Source organism: Microchirus variegatus (genome assembly GCF_963457635.1).
Source record: "Microchirus variegatus genome assembly, chromosome: 8".
Classification (NCBI taxonomy): domain Eukaryota; kingdom Metazoa; phylum Chordata; class Actinopteri; order Pleuronectiformes; family Soleidae; genus Microchirus; species Microchirus variegatus.
In genome coordinates this window covers 13,915,731-13,927,737 of record NC_139809.1, presented here as the reverse complement: position 1 = coordinate 13,927,737, position 12,007 = coordinate 13,915,731, and the positions used below count along the sequence as shown (strand labels likewise).

At 42.8% G+C, this 12,007-nt stretch overlaps 1 protein-coding gene across 1 annotated transcript in view; it reads left to right on the top strand.

Moving 5' to 3' along the window:
* The window catches only part of LOC310931055 (guanine nucleotide-binding protein G(o) subunit alpha), a gene marked incomplete at its 5' end in the record, with an annotated part of 99,928 nt that overhangs the window by 25,848 nt on the left and 62,073 nt on the right, over positions 1 to 12,007 (top strand). The window contains one exon of the mRNA XM_083894135.1: positions 959 to 1,100. Coding sequence (XP_083750261.1) covers positions 959 to 1,100 — 142 coding nt within the window. The remainder of the gene's footprint in view (positions 1 to 958; positions 1,101 to 12,007) is intronic.

Sequence of the window (12,007 nt, the reverse complement as noted above, 5' to 3'; positions counted from 1 at the left end):
ATAAAGTTGTACTGTTATTTTTGGATAGTTACTCTGTTTTGTCACATAACAATAACTACAAGTTTTTCTTTGTGCGTTTATATTTTTGTTGTGTGTAGAATTTTGTCTTATTGAAACTTTGTTTGAGTTTCACTCTTGACAAACTGAGTTTGTGACATTCAAGATACATCTGTTTAAAAGTCAGATTGTATGTGTGTGTGTGTGTGTGTGTTTTGACTGAAGAGCTTTTACAGTAATTCATTAGCGTCAAGCGTCAGCAGCCTTGCTTGTTTTAAGATCAGGACGGGTATAATAAGGTAGGTGAGTAAACAGTATTTCTCTTCACCATAGACATTAGTGGGTGGTGTGTGCCCATTGCTAAAGTCTGTGCTGAGTCAGGAGGTTATAAAAGGACAGCGTGTGATGCCGGATGAGATGAATGGACTGTATGATGGACTGTATGATGGATGAAGCTGTTTTAGCTTCTCAGAAAGGAGCTGGGTATGATCCTCGGTCCTGTCTGTACGGTGGAGTTTAAAGTCTGAAACTGAGCGTTTTCTGGTCTCCTCTCTTTTTGTCTGTTGGTGTGTCCTTAGTCGGGCTAAAAAGATATCATGACATTTAAAACAGCAGGATAGGCTGCTGCACTGTGTGCCTAAATGTCAGCCTAGCCCACTTTTATTTATGGACCTCCTCGTCCTCTTGTTCTCCCACATCCTGCTCTCCTGTCTTTCCTTTTTTTTTTCTTTAACCATCTGTGTTTTTCTAAAACTACCCAATTTTCCATCTTTGAGACTCTTTTATTTACATGACCTTCCTAAAATACCTCGACCTACCTTATGTTCAGGCCGGAGAGCTTTGCTGTTTACTGACTCAGAGAAGTAGGAAATGGGTTGCTGCAGTCTTCCTGTTTATGTTTACAAAGGTAAAAAAAACAAGTGACTAATGCATGTGTTTGTGTTCCTCTCTGTGTGTTTAGGATCATCCACGAGGACGGCTTCTCTGGCGATGACGTTAAGCAGTACAAGCCTGTTGTTTACAGCAACACTATCCAATCTCTGGCTGCCATCGTCCGTGCCATGGATACACTGGGGCTGGACTACGGAGACAAAGAACGCAAGGTCAGCACTCCTTTTCTCGATGTAGCCGTCACACATATATGCAGTCAAATAATACACGGCGAGTAAATCGTTGACAATTTAATTGTCAGTAATTGTAAATCATGTCACTACACATTATTCCTTTTTTTTTTTTATTTTACTACAAAGTGACTTTTCTCGCTTTCTGTGCTGAAAGTGACGAACATGTCGACAGGTGCATGTGCGTGATGACTATTCCACTGCTCATTCTGCTGCTAACAGCTAAATCTGCAGATTCTACTTCTCTGGTGTAGAACCATTAATACGTACAGTACATCCACCACTTTTCAGATGTTTTGGTTTTGTGAGACTATCGGTCAAAGGACAGTTAGTCTGAATAAAATCAAGCTACTCTTATTTGGACTAACATACCTGGAATCCTGGATAATGTGATTCATAGTCCGACTACTCCTGCATGTATACCCTTAGTCAGACTGGGGTTAGACTTGGCGTTCTGCACATTCACCAACATGTCCTCCTTGGTCTTTGACTCAGAAGTAGAAGGAGACGACGTATGAACTGCGATCATACGGCAGCGAAGTCTCTCTTCAGAACAACACAACATGGTCCATCTCTTCGTTCAACATTTGTTTTTCGGTGCTGTGAAGGTCAACAGGAAACTGATTCAATGCACACTGGCTAAAAGAGAGATACAGCGCCACCTAAGGAGGCAGAGTCAGACATACCATGCCAAAAAAAACTATTACAATATACAAAAACATGTATACTCGGACTCAGCAAGTTGTCCGATTGCCTGTCTTAGTCGGACTACGTCCTTAGCTAACTGTGCATGTAAATGTCCTGACCGTTGCCTTCTTTCATGGCATAGATTCAGGCCAAAATTTGAACACGGAACAGGTTTTAAAGGTGGTTTTAATATTCATTGATTAATGGGCTATATCACAACAGTTGGGAGTTGCCGTCTTCACAGGCCTGAGACCATGACAACAGATGGAAACTTCAAGTTTGAGGCTCCAGGAGACTTCGGTGTGTCCAATTAACCTCTGCATGTTCTTATAATAATATACTAACTGTCCTAGAAATAACACCTGGCTCAATTAAATCATTTTGGTTATTATATTAATACCATTCTATTCTATGTAATTTCGTTCATCTGAACCCAGAGACTGAAACAATAAATGTTGTTAACAACAAAGCAAAAATACTCTCCAGTGCCTCCAGTCCCAGTTGAAGCAAAGCCGCCCCTCTGGATGAGTGCCATGAGAGCTGATGGGGTTCAGTTCGAGGGCACAGTGTGCTTTAGACAGAGTTACTGTCTTTCACCCAAAGTACCAGGCGTCCAGTTCTTGTATCAGGCCCAGTTTAAGTGTTTCTGAGAAAGGCAAAGATATCTCCCCGTCGCTCTGACATCCATCTCTTTATGATCAACAGGACGCCGTTATTAAAACGAACCTGTCATGGCTTTTATCGTGCTCTTTGGCTCGTCCCTGTGGTTCGAGCTGAAGGACGGAGAGACCTTAGCATTCACTGCCCACACGTATTCATACATCAGAATTTACTGTACAGTGATAAATGTGGGTCCAACATGAGTAAAACAGGATTACAGTTCAAACTGACGTAGCTGGAAGTCAGTTATTGTTTTCACGCCTTCAAATACTATCCTGAAAATATTGGTTTTATATTGCTGGTGCAATCTTTTTCTTCTTGTCGCATTTAGTAATAAAAGTCAGCTCTTCACCACACAGATTTTTGTATTAATGTCGCTACTGACTCAGATTAAGGCAACATTTGTGCACTTCACAGAGTTCTTTCTCCCCTTAACTCACAGATTTGGGCATTTCCACTTGGCTTGGCACCAAGAGATTTAATCATGGCCAGAAAGACAATTAATGATGTATGGGAAACTCTGGAAATGTTGGGTGTTTTCTCAATCCACACACACTCGCTGCCCTCAGCCAACGAAAAAACCTTGCACCTTCGTTGAGGAGGGTCAACGTGTGTTATCGTGGTTGACCAGTATCATGAAAATCTGCAGTTTGTACCGCACACCACCTCTAACTCCTAGATGTCATATTTGTTCTGAAATGCCTTCATCCAAAGTTACTTATCTTTGTGATTCCTCTAAAAAAACATATGCACACAAGTCCAAAGTGCAGTTCAGGCTGTTGGAGTTGTTATGATAGGAATATGCAATAGGTATATCCCATAGCGTTCAGGGAAACCTGACTGACCTCAGCATTTTGGTGAGGACACTCATAGATATAATGTATCCCGAAACCATGACGGCTAAATGACTAACCTTAACCTCATCCTAAAATAAACTCAGTTCTAGCCCTAATCTTAAAACCAATCTTTAAAGTTTTAAAGACTATCCTCACAGTCCACTCTAGATATTGGCCTCAGACTTCTACAAATGCAATTTTTAATCACAAAGGAACTACAGGTACTGAGAGAAGAAGGTTAAAATAACAGAACACGTATTGATCATGGATGTGGTGTCAGTGTGTGTGTGTGTGTGTGTGTGTGTGTGTGTGCGTGTGTGTGTGCGTGTGTGTGTGTGTGCGTGTGTTTAATATGTCTTGCTATTGGATTTGTGGTCAGAGATAAAGGAGGGGCCTGAGGCTTGATGAGAGGTTATTGTTTCTATAGAATCATTTGTATGAAATTGCACTATGTGTGTGTGTAGGTGGGTGAGGTGAGGTGGTTGTCAGTTATTTGCCTTTAGGAATAATCATCCCCCAATATCATTCAGCTTTTTGTGCCACTGTAGTAAGTCTGTCGTTGCCTCGTCGTCACTGAATCTGAAATGTAAATGTTGTAATACTGCTAAAAAAAAGTATGATGGAAATGAAGGAAGGTGGAAAGGTGATAGGGAAAATATAAAGATAAAGGTGAAAGACAATTGCTGTGTTTCCATCATGGTACGTTTTGATTGGCTTGCATTTCGACGAACAAGATACAAACACACAAAGAGACGGACAAAGCAGCTCTATTTGGTGTGGTGAATCATTAGAATCAGTTGGGATTGTGAGTTGTCACTAAATACACCAGACTCCTCTGTTAAATAGGGCTGTAAAGTCAAAGTCGACTGGTCGACTAATTGGTCGACGCGCTCTGGCTCGACCAAAATTGTGATTTTTTTAATTATTATTATTTTATTTTTCATTTCATTAGGAGGAAAGTCTAATAGAGGTGTTTTAGAGCACCCGTGTTTCACAGGTAACAGCCTGTCTTCAGAGAACACCCCCATTGTTTTCCACTATTTTGGTTTAGTCGCTCCGTGGCTCATGAGCGACAGGCAGATTAGCGTTGCCATTAATTAGACGTGAATATTGAGGCTACAGTCAGTCCTCCTGTCCATGTCAAAGACATCAGCAGTGTGGCAGCATTTTTCAAACGTAGATGACGGTAAAAAAGTGGAATGCAAACTTTGCAAGCAAAGATTAGTCGATTTTTAGTCGAAATTTCAGGGCTTTAGTCGACCAAGAGTTTCTTTGGTGTGATTACAGCCCTACTGTTAAATAAAATTTGATTTTAAAGATTTCTTTTGCTAAATGTTGGAGAGTAAATCATGTTTTCAGGATTTTAAAGTCTTTTTTAACTGATCTACAGTTGGGCATCGATCGGTGTGATTCTTGTCGGACATCACGCTCATGACTCTCCCAGTGACAACACTCTCGGACCAATAAGTGGCCAGCAGTTTGTCGAGGTTCACATTTTAGTATGAGCTCAGCTCATTTGGAATCGTGTTTAACCGAGTAGTTCTAGAACAGTATAATGGAAAAGTGACAGTGGACAGAACCTGATTATTTAAGAAGAAAGGGGTGAGAATAATGTGACAGTAGACGTGAAACAGAGAGAATCCAGCGTCGGCTGTGTTTAAACTACTCCCTTCTTCTGACTTCCCCTCGACGTAATCAGAGGACGTGTGAGCGCCTCACTCACGTTAGATAGAAAAGAAGATGAAGATCATATAGACACCTGTTCAAACAATAACAGATGGACAGGAGCCATCAATCATGCTGACACTAAACAGTGTGAAATGTCTATGAAATGTTCTTTAAATAAAGCCTCTCACCCTCTCTCTCTCCTTCACCCTCTGCTCTTCTCTCTTACAGTAAACTCAACTCATCTGTCCCACCTTTTTTCTCTCTCCCATTCTCTCACTTTCACCTTATCACATGATCACACCCCACCCACACACACACACACACACCATCACCATCACCATCACCCCACCCCCATCTGTTCCCCTCCTGGTCCTGGCTGGTTGCTGTGGCAACCCAGTGTTTTGCCTTCCTTTCAACACATTCCGCAAGCCAATGTCCAAGGGCGGCTTGACACATACTACACACACACACACACACACACACACACACACACACACACACACACACACACACACACACACACACACACACACGGTGATAGGGGGCTTGAAATAGACTGCATTTATCCCTGTTGCACTAATCTATAGACGGTTCTGCTTCTGTACAAAAGAAGAAGATGCTCCTGCAGGGTTTCTGCGATACTGCTAAAATCTCCACACATGTTGTGCATTGTCATGATTTACGCACTGATGTTGCCGTAAGTTATTGAAGTTATTTTTTGTGCATGCATAATGTCAGGTATGCTAAGACGTTGTGGAATCTGGATCCACGCTGACAAAAACAGCCAGCTTAGTCAAAATGTTGGCACATACCTGTAATACCAATAATTTCACGATACAACGATTCTGTGATAATCGATATATTGCAAGACAATCCTATAGCGACGCATCACGATATCGGTCTAACAGAATAAAACAAAATGTTAACTTGAAAAGGTTTTCTCTATTTATTCACAACATGGAGAACAAAGTGCATAAATTCTATGTATTGAACGTGGATGTAGCATCTCTTAGCGCTTAGCGAAGTTTCTGCCATTAATTTAAGCAGCGCCACCGCGAGGAGACAAGAAGTAGGAGTGTTTACTTTAGAGCGCCTTAATTTGTTAATTAAAATATCAATATTTGCCCTGGCGTAAGAATTACAATATGTACGACGCTGAATTATTCCCCAGCATCACTCAAAACCATTATAAAACCATAAGTGCGGCTGTAACTCCCAGCTATTTCCACTTGAATTTGGCTTGTGTCCTACATACGATAAAAGTAATCTATCTTTAAACTCAGTCTCAGAGTTTAGTTTCAAAGTTTTCTCCAGATCTAATGCTCTGGTCTTACAAAAAAAACAAAAAAACATTTTATATGTTTCATTCTTTGAAGCCTCTGAAAAGCATCAGTGGGTTGTGAGAGGGGGGAAAAGCAGAAAAAAGCCTTAAAGCGAAAAGCTTTATTTTCTCTCTGTGCCAGTTTTGTACATTACTGCTGCATTATGCCAGAGGCTTCATTTTCTACAGGAACTGCTCCAGTGCTTCCTCACAATATACCAGCCGCACATTATGTGAGTGCATATACTGTATGACCAACCTAATTTGTTCAAGGTCGGTGACTCAAGACCTGCTCCAGTCACAGACGGAGGAACAAACTGCAAACACAGCACAAGACAGAGATGTTCGTCGACCGTATTTACTCGGATAGATAACTTCTGCAACAGAAATGATATTGAAAATAAGATTATTCACCTATAATGTCTCTCCTCTCATCATTACACAGGCCACTGTAGCATCTAATAGACACAGCTGCTGTTTGTACACAACAACAATCGATAAGAGAAAAACACTTTGTGTCTCGATGGACTCTTGAGGCGGAAAGAACGCAGCGTTGATATGAAGGGACAGACGGAGCGGACATCATCGTACGAAATGGCAGAGTTGCTGTGGAAACCGCGTTGTTGTCCTCGCGGGTTTGTGTGTCTGTGTGTGTCAGACTCTACGGATGTGACCAACGCCCCTCTGACGGTTTACGCTCCCTCTGCTCATTAAGGAACACAGCGACCTGCACACGAGTCCACGGAAATGTCAACCTAGCGTCTGACTGGGGAGGGTTTTCATGCTAACAAAAGCTAACATATCATCACCACATACGCACTGCAGTTACGCAACGTTTTGTGCTAAATTCCAATGGTTTCTGAAAGCTGAGAAGTTGCACGTCAAAGCTAGAGTGTGGTTTTTACGGTGATTTCACTGTGGGAAGAACACCTTTTTCAAATATCAAATTTACGACACAAAATCTGTCGTTCGTGTTTTCTAAATCAACCTTTTTTGTTTTCCTTTGCTTTAAAGGTGCATTATGTAATAAATCTAAAGCAACTGGCCATAACATCCTCCTAATATGTCACAGAGACTCAGGAATAATGTTCATATAACAAACTGAACTCACCAACAACAACAGTACAGCCAGAATATTTGCATTAAAAAAAAAATGTCTGCAGAGCAACCACGGGTTGCCAGTTACGTCAGAAAATGAAACCTAAAAGACCTCAGTATTTTGAATTTGAATGTAGTAACCATTTTTGGCCACATTCTTACATAGGGCACCTTTAAATTGCTAAAACAGTTTTTTTTACATGCAGTGAATGGCAAGAACTTGACTGGCTGACCCGCACAGAGCCCTGATGACCTTTAACCCCCATCCAGCTCCTCTGGGATGAACTGGAACAGAGGTTATGAGTCAGGCCTTTTCGTCCAACAACACAGTGCCTGACCTCATCAATGCTCGACAGAATGAAATGAGTGGACAGTGGAAAGTCTTCCATTTCATAGTTGTGGCTTGTGGGTGCTGGTACTGACATATTTCATGCCAGTTATCCCATAGATAGGTTGATAAATTAGGATGAATTGATAGTGATTTTGCCGTTCTTTACTGCACTTCTTGAATTCAAGTCATCAGTGCTACCAAAAAATGACACACATCTAGATCTAGAACCAGCTGCTGCTCCGTTTGACCCATTTTAATGTCGAGTAATGCTCACTTTTGTAAAGTGCTTATTATCCCAATAGATATGCACCTGTTTCCCTCTCCTTTGACGAGAACAAATGGTCCAGGTACACACACACACACACACACACACACACACACACACACACACACACACACACACACACACACACACACACACACACAGGCTATATATCGCACACATATGTGCATGACTACAGCTACACTTAATATGAAAAGGTCAAAGATGGACATGTGGATTGTGTTGCATGTGACTTGTGGTGTCAGCGCTGCCTTGTAAGCTGTGTCAGTCCATGTGTGTGTGTGTGGGTGTGTGTGGGTGCCCATAACCTGTGACACACACACACACACATTCACACATTCACACACACACACACACGGTTATTGATTAGTGCAGCTTTGAATCAGCATGTGCTCGTGTGTCATTATAGATTCCTTCCAGCTAGGTTAAGAAGGTCATTGTATGGACAGAGCCTATGCCCCCCTCCCCCCATACACACACACACACACACACACACACACACACACGCACACACACACTGAACAACACACGAAAATTCCAACATCTAACAGTGATGCTGTGTGTGTGTGTGTGTGTTTGAAGTGTGCGTCAGTGTGTGTACCTTCCTGCAGTGCTGAGCTCCCTTTGATTTTTCTTCTCTCCGCCCCTTTTGTTATTTTCGGCATCCTCTTCTTGTCTCGTCTCTCCTCTCACACTCTTGTCTCTTCTCTAACCCTGTTCTCCCATTTCCCAATTTTTCTCTCTTGTCATCCTCACTTCCTCATCATGTCACCTTATTCCCCTCCTCTCCTTCCTCTCCCTCTCCTCAGTCAGTCTCCTCTCTCTACGCTCTCTCCTTGTACTTGAATCTCTTGAACATTTTCACATTCCTTACTCCTCTAAAACCTTCACGTGTTCAACCACGATCACAGGAGCTTCACTTCCGTTTCACTGGATTCTTGTGCTTATCGATCCGTTCACTTAATCCAGTCTATAAGGCAATGGATTGGGAAGTTGAATCAATTAATCAAGACTTTGAATCTCTAGCTTTGACGTGCAACTTCTCAGCTTTCAGAAACCTTTGAATCTTGAACACACGCAGACCCAACGATTAAGCCCAATTGATACTGCTGCGTAAAGTGCTCTACGTCGGTTACGGAGACCCCTCTACGTCAAAGGAGAGCCTCTCCGTCGTCTCCGGCTGCACTAAATATTTAATAAATATCTAATATATAAGTAACTCCGTCAAGGGACAACGGACACGGCAAGGGCTGTGATTGGTCCTCAGGACAGGCCGAGCTAAGCTGCTCTGTGCAGGCCACAGAGGCGGAGCTGATCACCGCCAACAGCGTCGCTGCCAAACTATAAATACGTCATATCTTAATAACACATGTTAAGACTCTAAATGGCTCATTTCTCGCCTCAAATTATCTTAAAACTGCGTTCCGGGAACCAGAAAATATTGTTTTTCATTGGAGAAATGGCCACTGTTTCAGTGTTAATCCAAAAACAGTTTTTCTCTGTCGGACTCCATTGCTCACTGTAGCCAGAAGCACAACAACCTTGTGTAGCAACCCCTACTGATCGGGCAGGAAACTGCAGTGCGTATCCGGCACCACGACGGAGAACTATGAAGGGGTCTCCGTGGTTACGCAGTTGGATAATGCATTACGCAGTTGTAGAAGTATAATGTGGCCTTTACCCTAACCCTAACCATCAAAAACTAAATACCTAACTCTTAAGGCCACATTATACTTCTCCGACTGCGTATGCGTTATCCGTCTGCGTCACCACGGAGACGCCTCGAGCATTTATACTTCTGCGTCGTGCTGACGGACACTCGCTGCATTTTCCCGCCCGATCAGTAGGGGTCGCTGCGCAAGGTTGTTGTGCTTCTGGCTACAGTGAGCAATGGCGTCCGAGAAAGAAAGAGAGAGAAAGACTGTTGTTGTTGAAACAGTGGCCGTTTCTCACTTTTCTGTTTGACGGAACGCAGTTTTAAGATAATTTGAAGCGAGAAATTGGCCATTTAGAGTCTAAACATGTGCTGTGTGTGTATAGATATGACGTATTTATAGTTCGGCATCGGCGTTATCGGCGGGGATCAGCTCCGCCTCTGTCAGGACGCCCGGAGCGCACTGAGAGCCGGCACAGAGCAGCTTCGCTCAGCCTGTCCTGAGGACCAATCGCGGCTCTTGCCGTCTCCGTTGTCCCTTGACGGAGTGACGGACACTTAAAAAATATTTCGTGCACCCGGAGACGACGCAGAGTCTCTACGTAGCCTACGCAGAGCACTTTACGCAGAAGTATAAATTGGGCTTTAAGGGTTGCCTAATTCTCATTACTGTAACTCCTAGACCGTTATGATATCTAGAGCCCGCCTTTCACACCCCTATGTCAGCTAAGATTTGCACAGCACCCCCTGCAACCCTCATGTGGAGGATAAAGCAGTAGAAGATGAATGGATGGATACCGGAAGCAGAGGAATAGAACTTTGCGCCCATATACTTGTCATTACGGTTGCCCTCGGGACACGTTTGTGATGTTAGATTCTCAGTACCGTAATTCCTAAACAGTTAAATAAATGCCAAATATCAAAAGTTATCTTGAAAAAGAGGCACTCGTTTAACATTTTTTGACAATTCTACAACCACAAAATCAAAATAAATCCAATAACCTAACCCTAACTCCCTAACCTAACCCTAAAACCAGATCTTAACCCATTTACCTAAGACCCAACAGCAAATTGATGGCCAGCCAAAATGACCTCACTTTCCTGACATGTCCTACTTCATTACTTTTCTAATCTTCAGCCATCTTTTAGTTTAATTACTCACACATTCTCATAACCAGACCTGGTGTTCGATATAAACAGACATAACATGCGATAAGACACTAACTAGGCGCCTTTCAAGGTTCCCCTCCCGAGATACCAGGGGCGTCAGGCATCTGGAGCCTGATACACTATCTCAAGGCTTACTAACTATACAGTATGTATGAGACCTGCTCACCAGCGATGATGCCTCATTGTCTCAGTTCTCCTCAGATCTGGGGTTTATGGACCAGGTTTTGGTCTCCATGAGGACTACTGGACCTGAAAATGTCTGTGTTACACATACTTTCACACATGTGTGTGCAGAGATGAGGAGAACGAAGAGGAAGAATCTGCTCTGCGTCGTGAAAGTGAGATCGTCACAGCCAGCAGAGAAAATTCTGTATCCTAGCAACAGAAAGGACCGTGATCCCTTACCTGAGATTTGTGGAGTGTGTGTGTGTGTGTGTGTTTTCACGGTCTGTCTTTGTTTCTACGCATCTTATAACTATTGCAGTGTAGTTGAATGATTTATGCCGTGGCTGTAGAACTCTATTTCAGTATTTATCAAAAGTAGAAGAAGAGACTGAATGTGCTTTGATGAGACAGGAATCTCCACCCTGTGCTGTATCTGCAGTCACTCGGTCTCACTGATTCTCTGTGTGTGTGTGTGTGTCTGGGACCCCACTGTGTACAGTTGGCATGTTATCCTCCTCCTCCTCTGTCCAAAGACATGCAGATTAGATGAACTGACCACTCTAAACTGCCTGTAGGTGTGAATGTGAGTATAAATGTGTCTGTTTGAGTGCCAGAGCCTTGTGATAGACTGGCAACAGCTCGCACACTGGGACGCACTCCAGCATCCTGTGACCTTGAGCAGGCTGAGCGCTTTAGAGAATGGATTGGCGTCGAAACTCTGATTTTTTTTTTTTACCAAGGAGAAAACGCAAACACTACATTTCACCCCAAGTGTCCGCACCGCGGTAATAGAGAGCTATTCTTTGATAGTGAACCACTGATGGACACGGTTGTAACATAATGTAATAACTAGATTGTATTGATCGAGTGGCAGCGCTCGTGGGATGGATTGGCGTGTAACTGGATTAACTCTTATTACTTTGACGTACGTTACATGACTAACTCTCTCTCTGAGCACAGCGACGAGTTCCTCATTGAGCAACTTTTGAGCGAAATGTCTCAACAAGTATCAGATT